Below are 23,523 nucleotides of genomic sequence, written 5' to 3'. Positions count from 1 at the left end.
ATATATTGATTAAATTGATCCTCCAAGTGAGTTAAAAATAATAAGATAATTTAGTATTTTGTAAAGTCGTTGTATTTATATTATAACTATTTAATTGATTTGACCTAAATTAAAAAGTAATGATTCAACATAATTTAAAGGAAAAGAAACATCCTTCAAATGTTTGAAAATAAAGAGGAGAGCCTCATAATTTAAAGAAAAAGAAACATCCTCCAAATGTTTAAAAATAAAGAGGAGAACCTCATTGCACAAAACAATAAATTTTAAGTTCTTTGTTGAAATTCACATGAAATAAGAAATTTCAACAGACAAAAAGAACTGATCTATTGCACAAAATTCTTTAGTCTTTCGAATAAAGATAAATAAAAATTATTCTTCTGAGTTTTTCAAATCTTCTACGACTTCATTTTCAGAATCATTCGAATCTTTCTCATTTTGATAGGGACTGTTTGTTCCACATCTGACATCTATTTGATTTGTGTAGCCTGAATGTTCTTTGAGGTGGATTTTCTCTATCAAAAATTGAATGTAGTGAAGTTTCAGCATTAAACCTTCGATCATGGGACACAATTACATACAATACAATATAATATAACTAAATAAATATGCACGAATAATTATGAAAAAATTATAAAATCTCAATGAAAATTATCATACTTACATTTGAAAATTTCAACCTCCATGTTAAATATTATACTGAGATTCGTTGAACTGCGCAAAATCAGATACTGAAACATGTGGAGTTACAAAATCAATTGTTTCCTAAGTTGAAAAATTAGCATTAGTGTTTAGAGGGCTTAGTAGAAAAATCAAACGTGAAATAATAAGTCTCGGGAGTAACCACCAAATGTGTGTTATTATCAACAAAATTATCTCTATTAATCACATGATGCTACGTACGATTTCGACCATGACCTTCACCAGTGATTTTTCTACCTCGACATACACCATATCTAGGTGTTGTTTGTTACGATTGGGGGATGCTTATACTAGTGGTGGTTTGTCGTATTTAGTTGGAGGATTAAAATCAGTAGCAAAGCTCAATCATGTTTCCTGTAAGACCGCATTCATTGACTTCATTGAAATACAAGTAAATCTCTCCGCTATTTTCTCATTTCATTAGATTGAGTTTCATTATTTTCAATCATCCGAGATTGAAGATACTGTATTTCATGACCTCTAGCCCATAATGAATAAAAAAATATTAATAACAAAACAATTATTAAAGATCGATATAATAATTTAAAATTTTTATAATATACATACTAACGCCTCATATCTTCTTGTCATGTGTTGATACTCTCATTGTAACATATTGTGAATTTTCAATTAACATGCGAAAATATCTCATGTACCAACGCAAGTAATCTACTTGATCACTTACAAATAGAGGTCAAAATATATAATTTTTCATTGTTCTCATACGTGTGTAGTTAAATACATCTAGATTCTCTTGTTTTATTTTGGTTCTTTTATCACGCTTAAAATGATGTTCCAAAAATTAGGTACACGATCCAGAAATATGTTGTAAATAATCAAATTGTCTCACAACACGATCAAACATATGCCACTCACGATAAATTTTATAAATAAGCGGCACAAGTGTCATCCTGACAGATTTTCCTGACCGACACCACTCAGGCGATCCATTAATAACATCTTCTGAATAAGGTTGCCAAATAAACTATAAAAAAATGTGAGTAAGATAATTATTTAAATTTTTTTGACAAAAAAATAAAAATAAATATGTACATTAATTAAAAAACAATCGTATGAAATATTTTTTTTCACTATTATGTCATATAAATTTTATTTTGAGGACCTAACAAAAATCTATGTATATGTCATTATATTTACATAATTTTCTTGGATAGTGAGATATAAGTGTGAATAGTTAAAAATTTAAATAAAATGAAATACAAATATGAATAGTTAAAATACTAATAATATTTAAATATTTGATCATCAGTTAGATTATCTAGTACATCCTTAATCACATCAATTACACTTTGTGCCTTATTTTATTGATTTCTACGTCGCGTCCATTTACGTGCAAGCATAGTTGAACCCTCAAGTTGATTGGTCTTTAGAGATTTTGAAAATGATTGTAGGGGAATAATATGTTACCATGCCCGAATCTACAATAAATAAAAGTTAACATTTTTTAGAATACAATTAAATTTAAAAGTACATATTATTAAAATATAAAAAATGATTTAAAAAAAGTATAATTGCATTAAAGAGAGAAATCGACAAACTTCATTTAATTATTTCATTGATGCACTACATAAGAAATTATACAAATATGATAATGTGACTGCTCTCTGTGCTTGTGTTGACATTACATTTATTTTTTTCATGTCAATCAACAGGTCCAAATTAAGCTTATTATTAAATTTATCTGAAAATATTGATCCATCACATAACCTTAATAATGTAATCTAAATCTTTGTTGCACGTCATTCTTAGTTGAATGATCAGTAATATCATCAAAACCCTCAGTATGCTCAATTAATTTATATGTTAATAGTCTACTTACACTAGAAAAATAATCATTATTGGGTAACCATGTGTTGACACCCAATTTTGACTCTCCCCGATATAAATTAATCTCCGAGTTTCTTAAATTTTAAACAATTTAAAACAGTTAATGTTTTACGAAATTCAAATATACTTTCAAGATATATTCATATAACTTAGTCACTTTGGGAAATCATAAATGATATATATATATATATATATATATATGTGTGTGTGTGTGTGTGTGTGTGTGTGTGTTAGTGTGTGGACATTTTAATATTATAAATTCCCATTAACACATTATATTGTGCTAACAGTTCGACAGTTTATTGTCTTAAATGTTGGACATTTATATGGAGCATTACTCCATTAGGGTTAGTGCAATATGGCACTTCAGTTTTGCAAAGATGCACAATGTCGTTGATGGAATTACTGCCTATTTGCTGGTCACTCATAATTTCTCTATTATCTCACTTTTTATTCCTCCATTATTCTTTGTAACTATGTAAGTTATGTAATCTCTAGGCCATTTATCTTCACTATTTACTACACCATTTATCTTCCTATTCATTGCTAGGAAGATTTCTTATAGTATAAATAGTGGTGGTCTTCATTTGGTTTAGACACAAAACATACAAGAAAATAAAGTGCATAAAGTGTTAGTCTAAAAAGAGAGTTTTTATTAGTTGAAGGGAGATGTTCTTTTTTTGTGGAGTGTTGGACTCAACTCCTGTCCAGAGTTGTTGAGTTATATATTGTGATTAGGCTGTTGTATCCTGGAGGGGACAAGTCAAATAGGACTACTGCTGGACCGGTAAAAACATTTGCTGCAGTGGGCTTGAATCTCTTTAAAGAGAGCGAGAATTGAAAAAATTGTGGATGTCAAGATGAGAGACTTCAACAAGCCATTTCAGTTCAATGATAATCATTTTAAGAGATGGAAGGGTAAAGAATTTTTCTACTTAAGTCTTCTCAATGTTTCTTATGTGTTAACTAAGAAGAATCCTAATAAAGAAGACATTACCTCTATGAGTGATGATTAAACTATCTCTCATCTAGAGAAAGTGAAAAGGTACGATGGAGATTCTTATAAGTGTCGGTATTATATTCTTAATTGTCTATCTGATAACTTTTATGATTATTATGATATAACTTACTCTAGTGCAAAGAAAATTTGAAAGGTATTACAGAGTAAGTATGATACCAAAGAGGCTGGAGAGAAAAAATATGCAGCTAATAGATTTTTTCATCTTCAAATAGTGGACAAAAAATTGGCGGTAGACCAAGCTCAAGACTTTATCATGATTGTTGGAGAGCTTAGGTCCGAAGAGGTTAAAATTGGAGTTAACCTTATTGTTTATGGCATAGTAGATAAACTTCCACCTTCTTGGAAGTAATTTCAAAAAACTATGCGTCACAAACAAAAGGAAACTTCTCTTGAAACCTTGATAATGAAAATTCACATGGAAGAATAAGCAAGGGGCCAACAAACACTTTTACAAACAGAAGAGAACAATAGCATATCGAAGGTAAATTTAATTACTTCAAATAATTCTACTCCTGAAACTCACAAAATACTTCTTTAAAATCTAAGAAGAAAAAATTCAAGAAAAATAAGGGTAGACCTCCCAAGAAAAATAATATTGAAAATCACCAAGCACAAAATCAACAAGTTCAAGAAAAGGGACCATGCTATGTTTGTGGCAAGAGTGGGAATATTGTTCGATTTTACAAATTTCGGAAACGTGGTCCTAACCCTCAGACAAAACTTACTGAATAATCTTTTATGGCGGTGATTACCGACGTTAATATGGTTGAAAATGTTGATTGATGGTGGGCTGATTCTGGTGGAAATCGTCATGTTTGTTATGACAAAGAATGGTTTAAAATATATACTCATTTTGACGAGCCCAAAACCATCGTGTTGGGTGATGCTCACACTACTCAAGTGCTTGGAAAGGGAGATGTTGAATTGTGTTTTACTTCTGGAAGAGTATTAACTTTAAAAGATGTACTTTATACTCTTTCCATGAGAAAAAATATGATGTCTAGCTTTCTTCTTAATAAAGTAGGTTTTAAACAGATTAGTGAATCTGATCAATATGTAATAATGAAGAAGGATATTTTTGTATTGAAGGGGTATGCATGTGATGGGATGTTTAAGTTGAATGTTGAAATGAATAAAACTTCTACTTCTGTTTATATGCTTTCTTCTACCAATTTTTGGCATGCTCGTTTATGTCATGTTAATGATCGTTATGTTGTAATCATGAGTAGTTTAGAATTAATCTCAATGTTAAAAAAGAATTTTGAAAAATGTGAGGCTTGTAGTAAAGTTAAAATCACTAAAAGACCTCATTTTCAAGTTGAAATAAAAACTAATTTGTTAGAATTAGTTCATACTGATGTTTGTGAACTTGGTAGAATCCTAACTCGTGGAGGTAATAGATATTTTATCACTTCCATTGATGATTTTTCTAAGTTTACATATGCTTACTTGATGAAAAATAAAAGTGATGTTTTTGAAATTTCAAAACTAATCTCCATGAGGTTGAAATCAGTTTGGAAGAAAAATAAAAAGAATTAGAAGTGATAAAGGCCATGAATATGAATCAAATGAGTTTAATTTTTTTGTTAGATCATTGGGAATAATTCATGACTACTCCTCCTTACTCTCCTTCATCTAATGGAGTAGCAGAAAGGAAAAATAGAACTTTGATTGAATTGACTAATGTCATGCTTATTGAGTAGCATGCACCTTTGAATTTTTGGGGTGAAGCTATTTTAACTGCTTGTTATGTGTTGAATCGTGTGCCTCATAAAAAGTCAAAACTAACACATTTTGAATTGTGGGAAGGTTATAAGACAAGTTTGGGATATCTAAGAGTTTGGGATTGTCTATCGTTTGTAAGACTAATGGATCCCAAGATTACAAAGTTGGGTAAGAAAGTTACTACTTGTGTTTTTCTTGATTATGCTTCAAATAGTATAGCCTATAGATTTTTTAATCTTGAAGATAATATTGCAATAAAATCTAGTGATCCTATTTTTCATGAAAATAAATTTTTATTTGATTCTAAAATAGTGAGGGTCAAAGGATTGAACAAAATATTTTGTCACTACCTAGTTCTTCTACTTCAACTTTGAAAAACAAAAAAGTTAATGATTTTGACTTTAGAAGAAGTAAAAGAGCTAGAATAGAAAAAGATTTTGGTCCTGATTTTTATGTGTTTAATGTTGAAGATGACCCTCTCACTTTGAAAGAAGAATTATCTTCACATGATTCTATATTTTGCAAAGAGGCTGTAAATGAAAATAGAATCTCTAATTTCTAAAAAAACTTGAAAGTTAGTTGATTTACCACCGGGTTGTAAAACTATGGATTGTAAATGGGTCTTACAAAAAAAATTAAAACCGGATGAATCTATTGATAAATATAAGCGTAGGCTAGTTGCAAAAGGTTTTAAACAACTAGAAGGCCCTAGAATTTTTTGATATTTTTTCTCCGATAACAAGAATTACATCCATAAGAATTTTTGTTATGGTTGCAATTTTGATTTGCAAATTCATCAAATGGATGTAAAAACTGCTTTTCTAAATGAAGAAATTTATATGAATCAACTCGAGTGTTTTATTGAAGCAGGCCAAGAAAGCAAAGTATGTAAGCTTACTAAATCCCTATATGGCTTGAACAGGAACCAAAGATAAGCTTACTAAATCCCTATATGGCTTGAACAGGAACCAAAGCAATGACATGAAAAGTTTGATTCCTGCATGATTGAAAATGATTTTAAAATAAATAAGTGTGATAAATGCATGTATCATAAGTTTTGGAATAATTCACATGTGATTATTTGCCTATATGTTGATGATTTGTTGATCTTTGGCTCTAACATGAATGTTATTGATGAAACTAAAAATGTTCTTAGAAGCCATTTTGATATGAAAGATCTTGGTGAGGCAAATTTTATTCTTGGAATAAAAGTAACAAAAAAATGTGAGAGAATTTTCCTTGACCCATCACATTATATTGAGAAAATATTGAAACATATACTTTAATGTTGCAAAAATATTGCTACTCATTTTGATTCAAGTGTTCACTTATTTCCTGTTGAAAGTGAAAATGATGTAATAAATCAAAAGAAATATGCTAGTATAATCGGAAGTTTGAGATATGTGATTGATTGCACTGGGCTTGGTATTACATATGCAGTAGGAGTATTTGACAGGTTTACAAGCAAGTCAGGTAATGAACATTGACATGTTATAACAAGAGTTATGAGGTATTTGATTGGAACGAAAAATTGTAGTATGTTCTATAAATAAATATCATGATGTACTTGAAGACTTTAGTGATGGAGATTAGAACACTTTATCAAGTGATTCCTGTTCTACCACTGGTTATGTCTTTACTTAAGGCGGTGGTGGTGTTTGTTGGAGATCAAAAAAGCAAAATATAATTGCTAACTCTACCATGGAGGATGAATTAGCTTCAGCTAGTGAGGAAGCGATTGATTAAGAGATTTATTGTTTCATATTCCTTATTTTGAAAAATCAATTCCTTCTATTTTAATTCATTGTGATAGCACCACCGCAATTGCTAGAGTTCAAAAACATTATTACAACGGTAAATTCAGACCTATAAGAAGAAAACACAATAATGTAAGATCGTATTTGACAAATGGTACCATTAATATTGATTATGTCAAATCTTGTGATAATCTTGCAGATCCTCTTACTAAGACATTAACGAGAGAAAAGACTTGGAGCACATCGAGGGGGATGGGAGCCTACAAATTCTTGAGTCATATATGAGAAAACTCAACTTGGGGACTAGAGATCCTATAACCAAGTTCAAAGGGAAAAACTAATCATATGATGACGTGTTGTGAAAAATGCACTATCTTGCTATTTCCTCCATATGACGTGAGTGCATTGTTTCCTGTAATTTGTGAAGGTTGAGTTGATAAAACTCTTAATGAATATATGTAGCCCATATGGATGGAGTGTTAATCTTACAGGAGTACTTTTGACAGATTTCACCTATGTAATGTGTGGAAGTAGGTCGCTTCCTATGAGAATTGACTTATTCTCAAATGCACTCATGAAATCGGGATAGCATATGGACATAATGTGCTGGCTTTAAATTTAGAGTTCATGTCAACACCTTGATTATGATGTGTGAGCAGTAATATTTTATTTCTCTTAAGCAGTCATAGTTCAAGTCTGAGACGACTACGACTCGGGAGTAAAAATTATTGCATCACTAAGTGGAGTTCAATGCAGAGCACACCTTCATTATTTTTTCAGCTAATACATTCCCTTGTCAAATATTAAAATGAGTGGGGGATTGTTAGTGTGTGGATATTTTATTTTTATAAATCCAGATACTAACACATTGTATTGTGCTAACACTTCGGCAATTTATTATCTTAAATGTTGGACATTTATATGGAGCATTACTCCATTACGAGTTAGTGAATATGACACTTCAGTTTTGCAAAGATGCGCAACGTCGTTGAAGGAATTACTGCCTATTTGTTGGTCACTCATAATTTCTATATTATCTCATTTTTTATTCCTCCGTTATTCTTTGTAACTATGTAACTTATGTAACCTCTAGGCCATTTATATTCACTATTTACTAACCATTTATCTTCCTATTCATTGCTAGGAAGATTTCTTGTAGTATAAATAGTGGTGGTCTTCATTTGGTTTAGACACAAAACATAAAAGAAAATATAGAGTGCATATAAAGTGTTAGTCTAAAAAGAGAGGTTTTATTAGTTGAAGGGAGATGTTCTTTTTTTGTGGAGCTTTGGACTTAATTCTTGTCCAGAGTTGTTGAGTTATATATTGTAATTAGGCTATTGTATCCTGGAGGGGACAAGTCAAAGAGGACTACTGCTGGACCGGTGAAAACATTTGCTGCAGTGGGCGTGAATCTCGTTAAAGAGAGAGATATCCGCACCTCAGCCCAAAAAGATTTTATTTCTTCATTTCATTTTCAGTTGTAATCTTCTAATTTTTTGTTATATCGTAAGTTTTCACTAACAATATATATAAGCACATTTTTATGAATATTGGAAAATCGTCTCAAAAAATTTAGTTTTATTTGAAAATTCGATTAATTAGTTTAGTTATATGATAGTTTACATTTTAAATTATTTATCTTATATTTGAGTTAATAGGTTTATCTTGTTAAACTTAACAAGCTCATTATTAATTTATGTCTATCCGATTGTGTGTGAAATTCTCTTGGGACTATTGTTAGATTACATTTCCTTAGTCAAAATTGTTATTTATTTCAATCCATTGACATTAACGTGGTGTTGGGCCTTGTCCAACCTTTTTTCAAGGGAATTTTATCAAAACAGCAATATGTTAGTTTTTTGGTGACACAGTAACAATATTTAATTATTAGTAAAACTAGCATGTTTTAATTAGTTTAGATTAGGAATACCGTATTTTTTCTTTTAATATGATATGTATATTTATAAAAAAATATATAGCAAAAATGGAAATTAAAACATAAAAAAGGTAAGTAGTATTAATAATCCTTCAGTTACTTTTTAAAAGCTGTACTTTTGGCATATATTAAGTTGAACATTTTTTTTTCTTCTTCCCTGTTCTTCATATTTAAAAAAGAATACAAACAAATTTGTCTCCTTTATTACTCAATTGATAAAGAATGCAAATATAATCGAATACGGAAATTTTTTGAAAGCGAAAATTTTCAAATCCCACAACAACAATTTATTCCTTTCGGTTTTATTCATACTTTGGAGATCAGGTATTTTTTTAAATATTTAAATATGAATACGTTAAATGTTTGTATGATTTGAATATTTTTTTTTGGAAGCTCATCGTATGTTCCATTTATATAAATAGAAAATCTCTGAACAAGATAAGTAACAATAATATAATTATATCTGATTATATGATGTGTACAGCTGGATATGTGTTTGATTCTATTTAGACCCATATTAATTATGTATTTTTTTTATTATTTCTTGTTTTTAACAATATGAAATTCTATATGTATTAATTTTGAAACGGTTGTTACTGTGTGATAAAAGTTGTGAATATGAGTTCAATCTTTACCGATTTTGGTACCCTTTGAAACGTACACTTTTTTGGATGTAGATTGGACACTTTTTTTTTTATTTTGGAATACTATTGAAATGTGATCATCACTTATATATTTGTTATTGTAGCCATGGAAAGTATTACTTTATTGGTCATGCATTCTGGGAGGTGGAACAATGAAAATTGCTATAATGATTACAGTACGGAAGCAATTGTGCTAAAAGAGCATGCGACATTTAGAGAACTAATGGATCTTGTTTCAAAGCAAATTTGTGTTGACTTGAGCTTCAACATTGTGAAACTTAAATATAAGATAGAGGGTAGTACTGCACCTCTTGAAATACACAACGACATGGGCGTGAGAGTGTATGTGTCGTTGAAAAAAGATAACAAAGAATTGTCAAAGTATCCTATATGTGTATCCGTATTTGTGAATGACTGTCAATTAGCTGATAGAAATATGTTTGAAGATGGATTCGAAATGTGTGGGCCTGATGGAATAGATATAGTTGATACAGAATCATTAGTGCTTAGTGTGCCGAACAATAGCGATAACATGAATTGCGACATTATTACAAACGACAAACATAAGGTAGTGTTGGAAGATCAAGTTTATAAGGACAAGGGAACTTTAAAGGCTGTGATGACGCAATACGCTATTGATCATAGATTCCAATGGAAAACGGACAGATCAAGTCAAACATGGTATGTGTATTTGGGTTGGATTCTCCTATAATTTTTTTTTCATTATGTTTTTTTATATTATATCAAATATTTATTTGTATTTTACCTAATTCTAATATGGTGTTATTCAAACAGTTATACACTTGTTTGTGTCTCTGATAATTGTGGGTGGGTGTTGAAGTCGTCAAGTATCAATAAATCTGGAATGTTCAGAATTAGAAATTCGTAGATGATCACACGTGTCCATTGAAAAATAAGGTTTATGAACAACGTCAAGCAACAAGCAATCTTATTGGAGGTATGATACAACCCAAGTTAGTTGATCATAAAAGGAAGTTGACGCCAAAGGATATACAACAAGATGTCGGCTTAGGTCTTGGAGTAAATGTATCATACTCAGTGGCGTGTAAGGCTAAGGAAAAGGCTATAATTTCTTTTAAGGGGTACCCCATCTGGTTCTCATGGTAAACTGCCGAGCTACTTATACGTATTGGATGCTACCTACCCTGGATCTCATATAAGGATGAAGAAAATCGATGAAAATCAATTTTTTTATCTTTTTATTTTTCTCTTCCGGTTCATAAAAGGTTTTGAGTGTTGTAAATCAATTGTCGTAGTTTATGGCAGCCACCTCAGGGGGGACTTACAATAAAGTATTTGTTTCTGCAAGTACTGTTGATGGAGCAGGTATTAGAATGATAATATATACACTTCGTTTTGTTGATTAATATATTTATTCTATATGAAATAAAAACTTTATTAAATGTTTTGTGTGTAGAAAATATATTGCCGCTAGCATATGGAATTATTGATTCAGAAAATGATGCATCCTGGACTTGGTTTTTTGAACAGTTTAGAGAAGCGCATGGCGTTAAATATAACATGTGTGTTGTGTCTGATCGAAACGAAAGTATTATAAAGGCAGTTTCGAGGGTATTTGATGGAGTTCCTCATTATGCCTGTATTTGGCATTTGTGGAAAAATGTGAAAACACTATTTAAAAAGTCGCACAATAGTCTGTCGAAAGTTTTTTATGGGATGGCAAAGGCATACAAGCAATCTGAATTTGATGAACTGATGGAAAAGGTTGAACAAGTTGATGTTCGTGTAAAAAATTACTTGGAATCAGCAAGTTATGAAAAATGGGCTAGGGTATATGGAACAATTGATCGAGGAATGGTTATGACATCAAACATAGCTGAGTGCATAAATGCTTGTCTATTTGAAGCAAGGGAATTACAGGTATACGATTTTCTTGAGGAAGTAAGACAGATGTTTGCAAGATGGAATTTGAAAAATCATACGTCTGCTTCACATACATTCACCACACTTTGTGGTAGACCACAAGAGATGCTTGTTGCTAATGAAGAAGCAGTATTACGTATGAAGGTATGTTGTTATGATTTATATGATCATCAAAATTATATGACATAAGTGTTTATTTATTTTTGTCAGTTGAGCCATCAAAAAACTATGTGTTTAGTGTTCATCACGAAGGTAGAACCTACATTGTTTGTTTGGAAAATAAAACTTGTACTTGCAAGAGGTTTCAAATACATGAAATACCATGTTCGCACGCTTGGGCTGTTTTAAAGAAAAAATATTTTGATGTTGGGCCATATTGTTCCGACGTGTACAAGCCAAGTAACTTGTTGAATACCTATAGCATTCCAATTCGTCCGTTACCTGATCAAAACGAGTGGAATGTACCTGGGTATATTAAGGACCAGATAGTGCAGCCTCGAAATCACAAAAAGCTCCCTGGAAGGCCATCCAAAAAGTATCGTGACAAGATGTATAGCGAGCTATATGGTAAGAAGAGAAAGAATTCTTGCAGTACGTGTGGTTTAAAGGTCACAATAGGCGTTCATGTAGAAATGGACCGTGTATTGTATAGTTAATGATGTTTCTTTTTTGTATATTTTTAGAGTTAGGCTTCTTTCAAACTTCTTATGCCTTCTGGTTAATAAAATAACATGGAATTCTTTGTTCATGGTTGTATCTTGAAATGTATTCGCTCTACATCTTCTCTCGAATAATATTACTTGTATTCGAAACCTGATTGTATCTACGTTTTAATACAAATTGTTACATCCATTTGAATGCATACAATTGTTGGATTCTTCTTTTTGAATTCGGCAAATATTTTTTTTTGTATACGTTTTCTTTCGAGAAGTGTTCATTCATATCCATGTTTGCAATATATATTATATTTGTCCTATCTAAATTTTATGAGTGAACTTGTATGTGTCACATACACAACCTTTGCAGTTACTTGTATTCCAGTTGAATTGTATTTATAATATAATATAAATTATATTTTGTAACATTTTAATAAATACAAATTTTTTTTCTTCGTTTTCTATTGAAATATATTCATATCCCTGGTGTTAATATCTTTTGAGGAAGTGTTCATATTTATGTTTTTAATCTATATTGTATTTGCTCTATCTAGAATGTATGAGTAAAATTGTATGAGTCACAAACAAAATCATTGCAGTTACTTGTATTCAAGTTAAATTGTATTTATAATTTAATATAAATTGTTTTTGTAACATTTTAATGCATACAATTTTTTTTTTTTTGATATTCGTTTTCTCTCTAAAAGTATTCATATTCGCTATACGTATTCTATCTTTTTTATGTTGTTAGTATTATTAATTGTATTTATAATTTAATAATTTAATATCAAGTCTTACGTCCATTTGAAACATATGAATGCATACATTTTGTTAGATTATTGTAATTATTTTGGTATACCTTTTATAATGAAATGTATTCGTATCCATGATTTTAATCTACATTATATTTGTTCTATATATATTGTATGTTGGTAGAATCATATGTATTGCACTTAAACTTAAGCTTGAACACTTTAATATTAACCCATAACCTTTGAAACCATAACTTCAAGATTTTATACATTAATAAACACAAAAGAACTGGAACCCTTTAAAATTGTTTCATAGAATACAAAAACTAATGTCCAATTACACATCAAAAAATGGGCAACAACTAATCTATTTGAATTGTATCAATCTCTTCCATTGCTACATTGAATCTGCTATATCGTGGAGGTGCTTCATTGTCACTTATTGCAACGGCGTCATTCTTTTGTTGGCCATAATTTCAAAGAAGTGTAGCATATCTTGACCGTAAACACGATGCATCCAAAATATTCGCTGGAATACCATGGCCGTATGATAGGTATTCAGCAAAAGCTAGCATATAAATACCACAATCCCTATATTATAAGAAATTAAAAGTTAGTACACAATATAAATTGATAATTTGATGATAGTAAAATCAAAAGAAACACAAACTTACAGAGACCCATGCGACTGTTGAGGAACATTATCTATGAATACTACATTAAAAAACTCATTCTCTTGTTGAGCTTGCGATACATCAATTCCTTTATTGTTGTAATAGTCATTGACTGATAACTTCAAAGGGATCAACTGAGACAGTTTAACTATCTCTGCCTTGATAGCTGCATCGTGACCTGCTGCCCTATATGAGTCATACACGTTGATACACTTATCATTCAATGATATCACAGCCAACACCCAATGAAATTTCTCCTTAACGTGGACAAGAACAAAAACATATTCAATCTTATGTCAAGGTGTAGCAGCATGCATTTTGTACCCTCTAATGTATTCACCAATGACATGTTCTTCATCGGCACAACCAACATCGCTATCTAAATCCAAATATTTTTCCCAAATAGCAGAGATCTTTGAACTAAATACACAATCTACAGTTGTGTATACATAGCTGCCTCCAACATCATACTTGGCTTTTTTCCGTAGATAATATAAAATCACATCAACATGCTGACAAATTTAAAGACAAATGTATAAATACTATAACTACTAATCAATCATTGTTTGTAAAGATAAATGCTAAACAACTCTTACCGAATTATTCAATAACTGTCCTTTGAAATACAGATTATAGAACCAATTCTTATTGTCTACTATGAGAACGCCAAGGTTAATGGCCACAGGAATTTCAGCTAGATTCTTCTTGTAATGGTCTTGATCATGCTTCCTAAAAACTGAATAAAAATAGAAATAGTATATCATTCATTAAAAAAGTAAAGTAATTACTATTAACATTTAAATACAAAAAAATCAAGAAAACGTATATATAAGCTACACCTAACAATAACTGTTGTTGAAACACAAACAAACATTTAACCGGATACAAAAATTTAAATAGTTATGTTGTAAAAATATCTTGTAATTATTCACCAATGACTTACTTTCTGTCATGCTTTGTAAGTAAGCCATCTCGGATCCATGAACGAAACGCATCCCACAACGTTATATCATAATCGCCAGAGATCAAATCAAATATATAAAAAGGTGTTTCAATTCAAAAATGTGGGGCTGACTTGATGAACTACCTGAAATGGTTCAAAAAACTATAACTTAAATACACACTAATAGTAGCAATAAAAAAATGATTACATTAACAAAAGTATTAAAAAAATGGAATATTGTACCAGCAGATGATCCACAATTGGTCAGATACGGAGATGTATTATAAGGACCTGGACGTCTATTCCTACGCGTAGGTAATGGCGTCTGTTCGTTATTGCTGATAGGTTGATCTATCATCAAATTTTCACTGTTCGTACCCAATTGGACATCGATAGTTGCCTGATCTGCCTTTGTTATAATGCATCCTGCAATTGTTGTTGACAGCTGTTCGGTGTATCCTTTTATCAAAGTTGAATGTGGTGCGATGCTACTCTTTATAGAATTGAGACTAGGCATGAATTGATCGTCAAATTCAAACTGTGAATCGGTTGTCACTTTCATGTGATCCAAAATCCGGATAGGGACTGGACATGACATTTGTTCAACATCCTCATGTGAATTTTCAGATACTCCAAGCACTTTTTGTGGGGGTATATCAAATACAAAACTTGATTGATTTACCTATTAATTTCGTAAAAAAAAACACCTTAAAAGTAATGACCCAAATAATGGTATAACAAATGTACTTATAAAATTAAATAACATACTCTAGGAATTGTAGGTCTTGGAGCACTTAATTCATAATCCACTTCAATCAGATTTCGAACAGGGGTGTTGATACAAAAAACCTTATAAAATGAAATTGTTGATATGATAATGAACATTTATTGAGATTGAAATTTAAGGCAAATTTGTATATTGTAATCACACGTTAGGATGTACGACAAAAAAACATAAAACTTGTCTAAAACCTGACTTACCTCATGATCATCGGATTTGGGATATATTCCATCCGGATTGTTGATTGTCTTAAAAAAAATAACAAGAAACATGAAAAAATTTTAATGGATACAAATAATGAAAAGTCATTTAAAGTTGTAAATGATAACAGTTATAATACATGTAATCATAAAACGAGTTAAGATTGCTTGATAGAGTTTGATCATAATCATATAAATGTATAATTATATAAAATATGGGAGGCTTAGTAATGATATTTATTAAACAAGTATTGAGTTTAAAAATGATACACAAATCTTGACTTACATGGGGCACAACATTTGTTGATTTACTGTCATTTGAAGCCTTGAGTGTCTTGTAAAAATATAAAAATCCAATAAACATGTAAACAAATATTAAAAGTTACGACTTCATAAAAAGTGAATAAATTTAACATTTTCGTAAAAAACACCAAAATAGGGATTGTATATACAGCCTAAATTAATAAAAAAAACTACGAGTACCTCTGAATTTCCAGATTCCAATTTGTCACACTGAGCTATAAGAACTTGATTTGATGGAGATTCTTTATTGGTGGTGTATACCCATCTTCATCATTAGGGACAATATGATCATCAGAATGCTCGGGCTGTGTTATATTACAACGTAAATCATTAACAAAAATGTAAATTTGAAATACGTTACATCATTTTATTTTTTATAACAAACCGCATGCTCATCCCGTGTTGAATTGACGGCTGCCAGAACAGTCTTGAAGTTGTCGTTGATCGAATTTCGAATTTCAACAAACTCTTGTTTAACCTAAAAATATGACATAATGATATACTTTATTAAAAATTTATAATTCTAATAAGTGTATAACTATGAAGGATGTACTATATGGTAAATACTTCTTTTCTGAAATCTGACAGCTCTTTCACCCAGCCTTCCACTTTAGATCCGCTTGTTCTCTGAAATATCATTATCACTCGAAAGTTGTATTTTTGTTAGATATGCATGTAGACATTCAGTTTGTTTTAAAATAACCTTAAGTTTCTTTAGTACCTTTTTGGATACAACATTCTTTTTCATCGGTTGTTTAACAGCAATTCGAGGTTCCAAATTTTTTGCAACCTCTTTGGATCCATCAGTCACCAGCTTCTTTGTTCTTTTTCTAACAGGCTACGTTGAGGAACCAACTTTTCCTTTTCTTTTGACCTTTACTACTTGTGGAGGAGGTGCTTGAAAATCATCTTCAGAATCTTTATCGTCACAGCTTCCCTCTCGTGGATAATCATTTGTATCAATTATTTCATCATCTAGATCATCATCTGATGAATCTGAATACTGAGGTGGAGCTTGATTTTCGATACCCTCTGGTGGCAGTTGCAATACTGCATGTTCCCTTTGATTTGGTGTAATGTTCCTGAATTTAATCTGAATTCCAAACATTTTGTTACTATTATAAATAAAACCAATAAGAAAACATACAACTTGGTGATTATTAAATATATGTCGAGTTAAGTACCTTGTTATTAACATCACTAAATATGGTGTTCATAAGTTTTTTGTATCTACGACTCTCATTGGTCGTCTGCCAGTTGGGCAACCTCGGAATATGGTCAACGACCTGGAAATCAATACTCGAACTGCACTCAAACAACCATACTTGGAATATAATAGGCATTTCCCTGATTCTGTAAAATTGTTTTTCACCATTCAACCTCTTGCTCAGGCTCTTCATCAGCAAATAGAAAGCTTTTTTTCCCCATGGAAACTGACTGTACCTTTCACTTTCAATAAGATCAAAATATAATCTAGGAACTTTTTTGGTAGCTCTTTCACCGGAAAAAATCACTGTCTGGATGAAGTATAAAATTGCAAACTTCAGGCCATCCTGATCGTTCTCCCCTCACACTTTTCAATGAAAACTCCTCATTATATTAATTTTTCTGATCAACTTAACACCCTCAAAATATTTTTCCATGAACCTATTTGGTTCTGACTGATCAAAGATGAAATCAGTTTCTTCGTTGACACAATTTGATCCACTAATCAAAGCAAATTCTCTCAAAGTGAAACGCAACGTAGATCCATTTACACGCATTACAAATGCTTGGCGAGAACTACAATTGAGTTCTAAAGCCATGCAACACCTATGTATTTGTCCGCGAGCACGACATTGATGCATTTGCATATAATTATCAAAGCAGGTGCTTTCACAGAATACATTGTATACATGTCCATGTAAATACTTCATCAAGTCAGCTTTTATGTCATGATTAAAGAAACAATGAATATGGGGAGCTTTTTTTGGTTTATTTTTGACATAAAATTCATTTGCCTGCACATGTTTAACAATAAAATGAATACATACTTAGAAAATTACTGATATATAAATCTATTACTAGTTAACAAAATAGAATATGATAAACTACATTGTATACAAAATAGTGAATGTTCATTCCGAATCATGAATATTGATGACATAAAAAAATAAAATAAAACAAATAACAAAATACAACTAAACTGATACTATAAGTCTATCAAAATTTGAATACATAAAGATGTTGAAGAGAACATAACTACATAATATATGTATACAACAAATAATATAGTATTGAATTAATTAATTAATCAATTTCTGGAATATAGTATTAAGATGATTAATTATTGTACTGTTATAACTATTTCTCAACTCATCTTCGTATAATAACACATTTGGTCCTTCAATTATTATATTACTAATAAATTTACTTATTAGTAGTATTCAATAACATATAATCTTCCATTAATTAAAAATTACTATATTTTTTGCCTTTATATATTTTATATATAAGAAATACTTTTGTAACTATTTTATTGTTGATTGTGGGTAATAATATTTAAGCTGCATATTATACCTGGATAATTAAGTGACTAAATGATTAATAATTATAATATATTTATTACATTTCAATTAATTGATAAAGTAAAAATAGTTTATAAAATATTGAAATATCTAAAACAAAAATTCACCAATAAAGAGTAATTGAGTCTAGAAACAGTTAATAGGTCGAAAAACTTGCAAATTTTAAGTTAATTCTATTAGTAAAACACATTGCACTCTTGTTGACAAGAAATTACTAATATTGACTACTTCAAAATTGTCGTTTTGAAAATAAGCTAATTTTGAGATTAACTAATTTAAGTTGAGAGTTTCTTTTCTTACAAAGTCAAATTATGGACAAAAATAATGGCTACTAGAATACAAAAACAACTACAGGGGCAGGTTCATGGTAACATATGAATCATATGATTTGTACTTGGTTTTTTATATTTATCACATCACATTTAGGGATACAATTTTTTTTTATGTATTTAAAACTATAAGCTTCCAATTTGAAAGACATGAAATTTCAAACACAAAAACCAACTATAGACAGCATAAATTTAGTTTCGTTAATAATTTAGTACCTCTTCATTGTCATGGCGTAATACTTCATCACTTGGATATTTTTGTTGATCAACACTGGTTTTATAGCATGACACTTTCCTTTTTTTTTGAAGAGCTATCAATTGCCATTTCATACTCTTGTGTCATTCTCGCCGCAGATCCTACATTTTCGATCAATCATTGAGTAATGCACAAATCAAATGAGGGAAATTCCAGAAAATTTTGAATGTTGTTGTTTATACCTCTAGTAATTCTGACAGAATCAGCCATTGCATACAATACACTGTTTTTTTTTCAACAATTCAAAAATCTGAAGAAAAAAAATCTTTTAACAACTGCGTATTGAACATCAAACAACAATGTTTCTGTATATATGAATTTTCATAATCTACCTAATCTTAAAAATTGAAAGAAAATCACAAAAAATATACAAAAAATACAAAATCATAAATGTATGATGTATATTAAAACAAAAATCACATAAATTGTCCATAAAGTCTTGATATACAAAATCAGAACTTTAACAAAAAACGCTAAAAAAATCGAAATCGAAATTTGAACTGACCTTGCCACCACGAAATCTGCTTTTATAATGAACCTAGCTCAAAAATATGCTTGAATCCTTGATAATCAATGGCTTTTCATTATCTACCTAATCTTAAAAATTGAAAAAAAATCACAAAAGATGGATAAAAAATACAAAATCATAAATGTATGATGTACATTAAAACAAAAATCACATAAATTGTCCATAAAGTCTTGATATACAAAATCAGAACTTTAACAAAAAACGCTCAAAAAATTGAAACCGAAATTTAAACTAACCTTGTCACCACGAAATCTGCTTTAATCTTGAATCCTTGATAACAATGGCTTTGATGAAGAAATGTGGAAAATTTGAACAAGGAACTTGAAAATTTGGCTGAAAATTTTGAATTGGTTTTAATTTTTACCTTTCTTGGAACTTTACACAAATAGTTAATTATTTCTTCTTTTTTTTCATTAAATGTTATTGGACCATGTTTTGGTCCAATCAATGAGTTTCCATTAATATATTAATTTAATAATACCAATATACACTAAAATCTGAAATACACACATTTAATAAAAATACGTAACATTAATATAACATATTGCTATTTTGTCATTTTCACTAAAAAATTTAAATTAATGTTATTTTGATTAATTATGTTCTTAAAGTTGCTAATTTTTCCTTTTTTTTTGTTCAATCCATCTCTTGTCCAATCCCTCTGAAAAGCCCAAAAAGTCTCAGACACAAATTTTATTCCTTTCCCTCTGAATTTCGATCAAGCCCAACATCCTTTGACTCGGCCCAGGTCATGTGTTCAAGAAAAGACCCAATTCAAGAAACATTTCCCTTCAGGAACGACAACAGAAACACGTTCACAAGAAGATGAAAAATTGCACTGCATGAGTAAGCAATAGCGGTGACGTCTTCAGCAATGTTCAATTCCAAATGATGCACTCACGGCATCTGTGTATCCAGGCACGCTGGAAATCCTTTTTGACTTTTCCTTTTTTCCTCTGCACCAATACGATTCGGCTGCAGCTAAAGTAGGCACAAATCATCCTTGCTCGTGCAGATGCGTGACACGTCACAGCAAGGACATTTGGGTTCAATCCCAATCGTCCATCCGCCTTTTCCGTTTCGGAACGATTTCAGATTTTAGAGAACGTTGTTCATCCCATTTTGGTGTAAGATTTTTGTGGCGTTTTGAATTTTTTCAGTATGGGCTTTGAACGGGAATTTCATTCTTTCCCGCCCAAGAGATAAAATCCTAATTTTGCCTATATGTAGTCTCTTCTTCTAGTCACAGGAAAAAAAAAATTAGTTGGAAAATTATTAGAGATTTTTTTTTCAGTAATAAATTTGTGTGTTGAAAATTTTTAGTGGTTTTTCTCTTGCTGAAAGTTTTCTTAGTACAAATACAGAGCTTAGGAACTAACAGAGATACGCTCGAGATATACTTCTGAATCGAGAGTATCTTGGAGTTTTGTCGGGCTTCCTTGATCGCTGTTCGTGTTCGGTGCTTGACGTGGTGAAAGTTGTCCCCCTGCTCACTGTCTCCATTTAGCTGCACCAAAAGAAGGTAACAATTCCTCCCTTTATAATATTTTTTCTATCTGTTAATGATTTCCAATGTTCTGAAAGTGTGTCTTTTGTTTTTCTTCTTCTACTAAGTTATTCGACACAATGATGTGTTGTGTTTCGCCCTTCAGCGATTTCATAGTATATTTGTGATGAAGTTTAGGTTTTGCTTTTCGTGTCAGCTTTGCCTTTGCCTTTTGTGTTATTTTAAATCCAGTTTATCATATTTCATCCCGAGTTCGTTTACTTAGATGTCGTTGAATTCTCATGTTTATGTACTCACGGTCTATAAACATAAAGTCTCTGTTTCTCGCTGTTGCAATGTCGTTTTTCCTCTAAAAATGAAGTTAGAATTTTATGACTTATTAATGTGGAGCTTGTATATCATATGTCGATTGTTTGAATCTGTCTATAGTTGATGGTGCTGCTTGCCACCCCTTTTCTTTTGCCCTTGTGCCCAATAAATTAAAAAATCTGATTTAGCCATTTGAGAAGGTACGACCATAGTTTTGATATAGAATGATATTTTTTGTTTAAATAAAACTAAAAATTAGTTCTGATGTTAATGAGCTCATGCTTTCATAATGTGGCAAAGTTGGTTCGACTAGAGATTTTGTTTTCTAATTTATTTAACTATGGCACCTCTTATATGACAAGACTATCTGCATATTTTGCTTTAATTTTTAAATTAGTTGTTGGTATATTTATTTATCGAACAGGCTGCGCGTATTACTTTTGTATTGGTTCTATTCTATTTTATTTATTTATTTTCTTTACTCTATTTTCGAATGCTAAACAGTAGCTCTAGTAGTCTTTGTTTTAGCCTTAATGTCATTTATGCTCAATTAATTCATCGGTTATATATTGATTTGAGTGCTGTTATGATTCGGGTTTATACGCATAATTGCTCTATTATTTTGGGTATTAATTTATAAAAATAACACTACACACACATATAAGATGTTAAATATCAAGTTATAAACAAACTTTTTAATAATAAACTACTTATAGCATATTATTATCAAGTTATAGCATATCAAGAAAAAATATATTATTCTCATTAATTTTTTAAAATAATAATTAACTTATTTAAATAATTACATTTATTATTCAATTACCTTATTTAAACCAATGTAGATAATTAAATTAATTATTTTAAGTTACCTTTTTTAAACAAAACTCTTAACTAATGTAATTTAAATTAAATATTAGGGAAAATACCCAAGTACCCCCTCAACCTATGTCCGAAATCTCAGAGACATACTTATACTATACTAAAGTCCTATTATCCCCCTGAACTTATTTTATAAGTAATTTTCTACCCCTTATTAGCCTACGTGGCACTAATTTGAAAAAAAGTCAGCCATCGTTGGACCCACAAAATAGTGTCACGTAAGCTAAAAAGGGGTAAAAAATTATTAATAAAATAAGTTCAGGGGGTAATAGGACCTTAGTATAGTATAAGTGTGTCTCTGAGATTTCGGGCATAGGTTGAGGGGGTACTTGGGCATTATCCCTAAATATTATATAGTTACCTTTTAAAAAAAACTACAAAATAATAGGGATTTTATCATTCCATAATTAATAATTACCTATCAATATCTAAAACAATTACAGTGTTATTTTTAAACTGTAACACGTTGTCTAAAAAAAATTTATATTTCCCAAATTTTTGTTCTTCCCCAAATCCTTACAAAATGATATCCTTTGCACGCATATAAACAAATTTCACCAAAATTCGCTCAAAAATTTGAATCTCTTTACAGTCTTCTTCTCAAATTCTCCATTATTCATCTCGTTTGCACGCCTAAAATTCAATTTTCACCAAATTTCGTTCAAAATCTCTTCTCTCTTAACAGTCTTCTTCACGAATTCTCACATATTTTACAGTGATTGTGGTTTATACACATCTCTATTTGCCGAATACATGAGCAATGATGTTTTTGATATATCACATATTGATATTGATTCAAAATATCATCGTCAAAGATATGCTACATTACTTTGGCATTATGCAAAATCAAAGAATGATGAAGGCGCAATAAGTGAAAGTGAAGTTACAGGAACAGTTGCTAGCAAGAAGGGTGGACCTCGAACTCATAAAGAACAAGTTATGGACACCACCAATTATCCTACTCCAAAATTCCGTATCAGGAAGTAGAAATCTCCATGGCACAATGTACATTTTTTTGAATGACTTGTTTTTTTTAACTTATGAACAATTTATGTATTTTTCCAATTTTTTTATTATGACTACTGATGGTTTATATAAATTATTACTGATTATTACTAATTGTGTCTCACCTTAAAATATAGGAACACTGTATGAATCATGTATGAAAATTATATGAATTATGAATGTCATATTAAAATTTGATATATAGAACATAGATAAATGTTATATATATACTTATTTTTTTAAAAAAATTATATAAATGACAGACTGCTTCAATATATGTTTTTTAAATGATAAA

At 30.4% G+C, this 23,523-nt stretch overlaps 2 protein-coding genes and 1 long non-coding RNA gene across 4 annotated transcripts; 2 read left to right on the top strand and 1 right to left on the bottom strand.

The window, feature by feature from the left end:
• Positions 1 to 10,913: 10,913 nt before the first annotated feature.
• On the top strand, positions 10,914 to 12,194 carry LOC101263842 (uncharacterized). Its single transcript, XM_004229056.1, has 3 exons — positions 10,914 to 10,980; positions 11,072 to 11,682; positions 11,889 to 12,194. Exons 1-3 carry the CDS (start codon positions 10,914 to 10,916, stop codon positions 12,192 to 12,194), a joined length of 984 nt encoding a protein of 327 aa, XP_004229104.1.
• A 972-nt stretch (positions 12,195 to 13,166) lies between these two features.
• On the bottom strand, positions 13,167 to 15,345 carry LOC109119896 (uncharacterized). The gene is made up of 5 exons (XM_069297986.1): positions 14,807 to 15,345; positions 14,564 to 14,707; positions 14,217 to 14,356; positions 13,621 to 14,132; positions 13,167 to 13,537 (listed from the first exon to the last, which is right to left on the bottom strand). The coding sequence occupies exons 2-4, from the start codon at positions 14,613 to 14,615 to the stop codon at positions 13,917 to 13,919; spliced, it is 408 nt and encodes a 135-aa protein (XP_069154087.1). The 5' UTR covers positions 14,616 to 14,707; positions 14,807 to 15,345; the 3' UTR covers positions 13,167 to 13,537; positions 13,621 to 13,916.
• A 5,141-nt stretch (positions 15,346 to 20,486) lies between these two features.
• Positions 20,487 to 23,322, top strand: LOC138348548 (uncharacterized). Of its 2 annotated transcripts, XR_011221231.1 has the most exons (3): positions 20,487 to 20,655; positions 20,893 to 21,050; positions 22,940 to 23,322. It is a non-coding gene; the product is annotated as an uncharacterized lncRNA (long non-coding RNA). The 2 variants fall into 2 exon arrangements; XR_011221230.1 differs by lacking the exon at positions 20,487 to 20,655 and having other exon boundaries at positions 20,658 to 21,050.
• The last annotated feature ends 201 nt before the right edge of the window (positions 23,323 to 23,523 follow it).

The sequence above is a fragment of the Solanum lycopersicum genome, chromosome 1, assembly GCF_036512215.1.
Source record: "Solanum lycopersicum chromosome 1, SLM_r2.1".
NCBI lineage: Eukaryota > Viridiplantae > Streptophyta > Magnoliopsida > Solanales > Solanaceae > Solanum > Solanum lycopersicum.
Note: the sequence above shows the minus strand (reverse complement) of the source record. Positions and strands in the feature narration are given on the sequence as shown.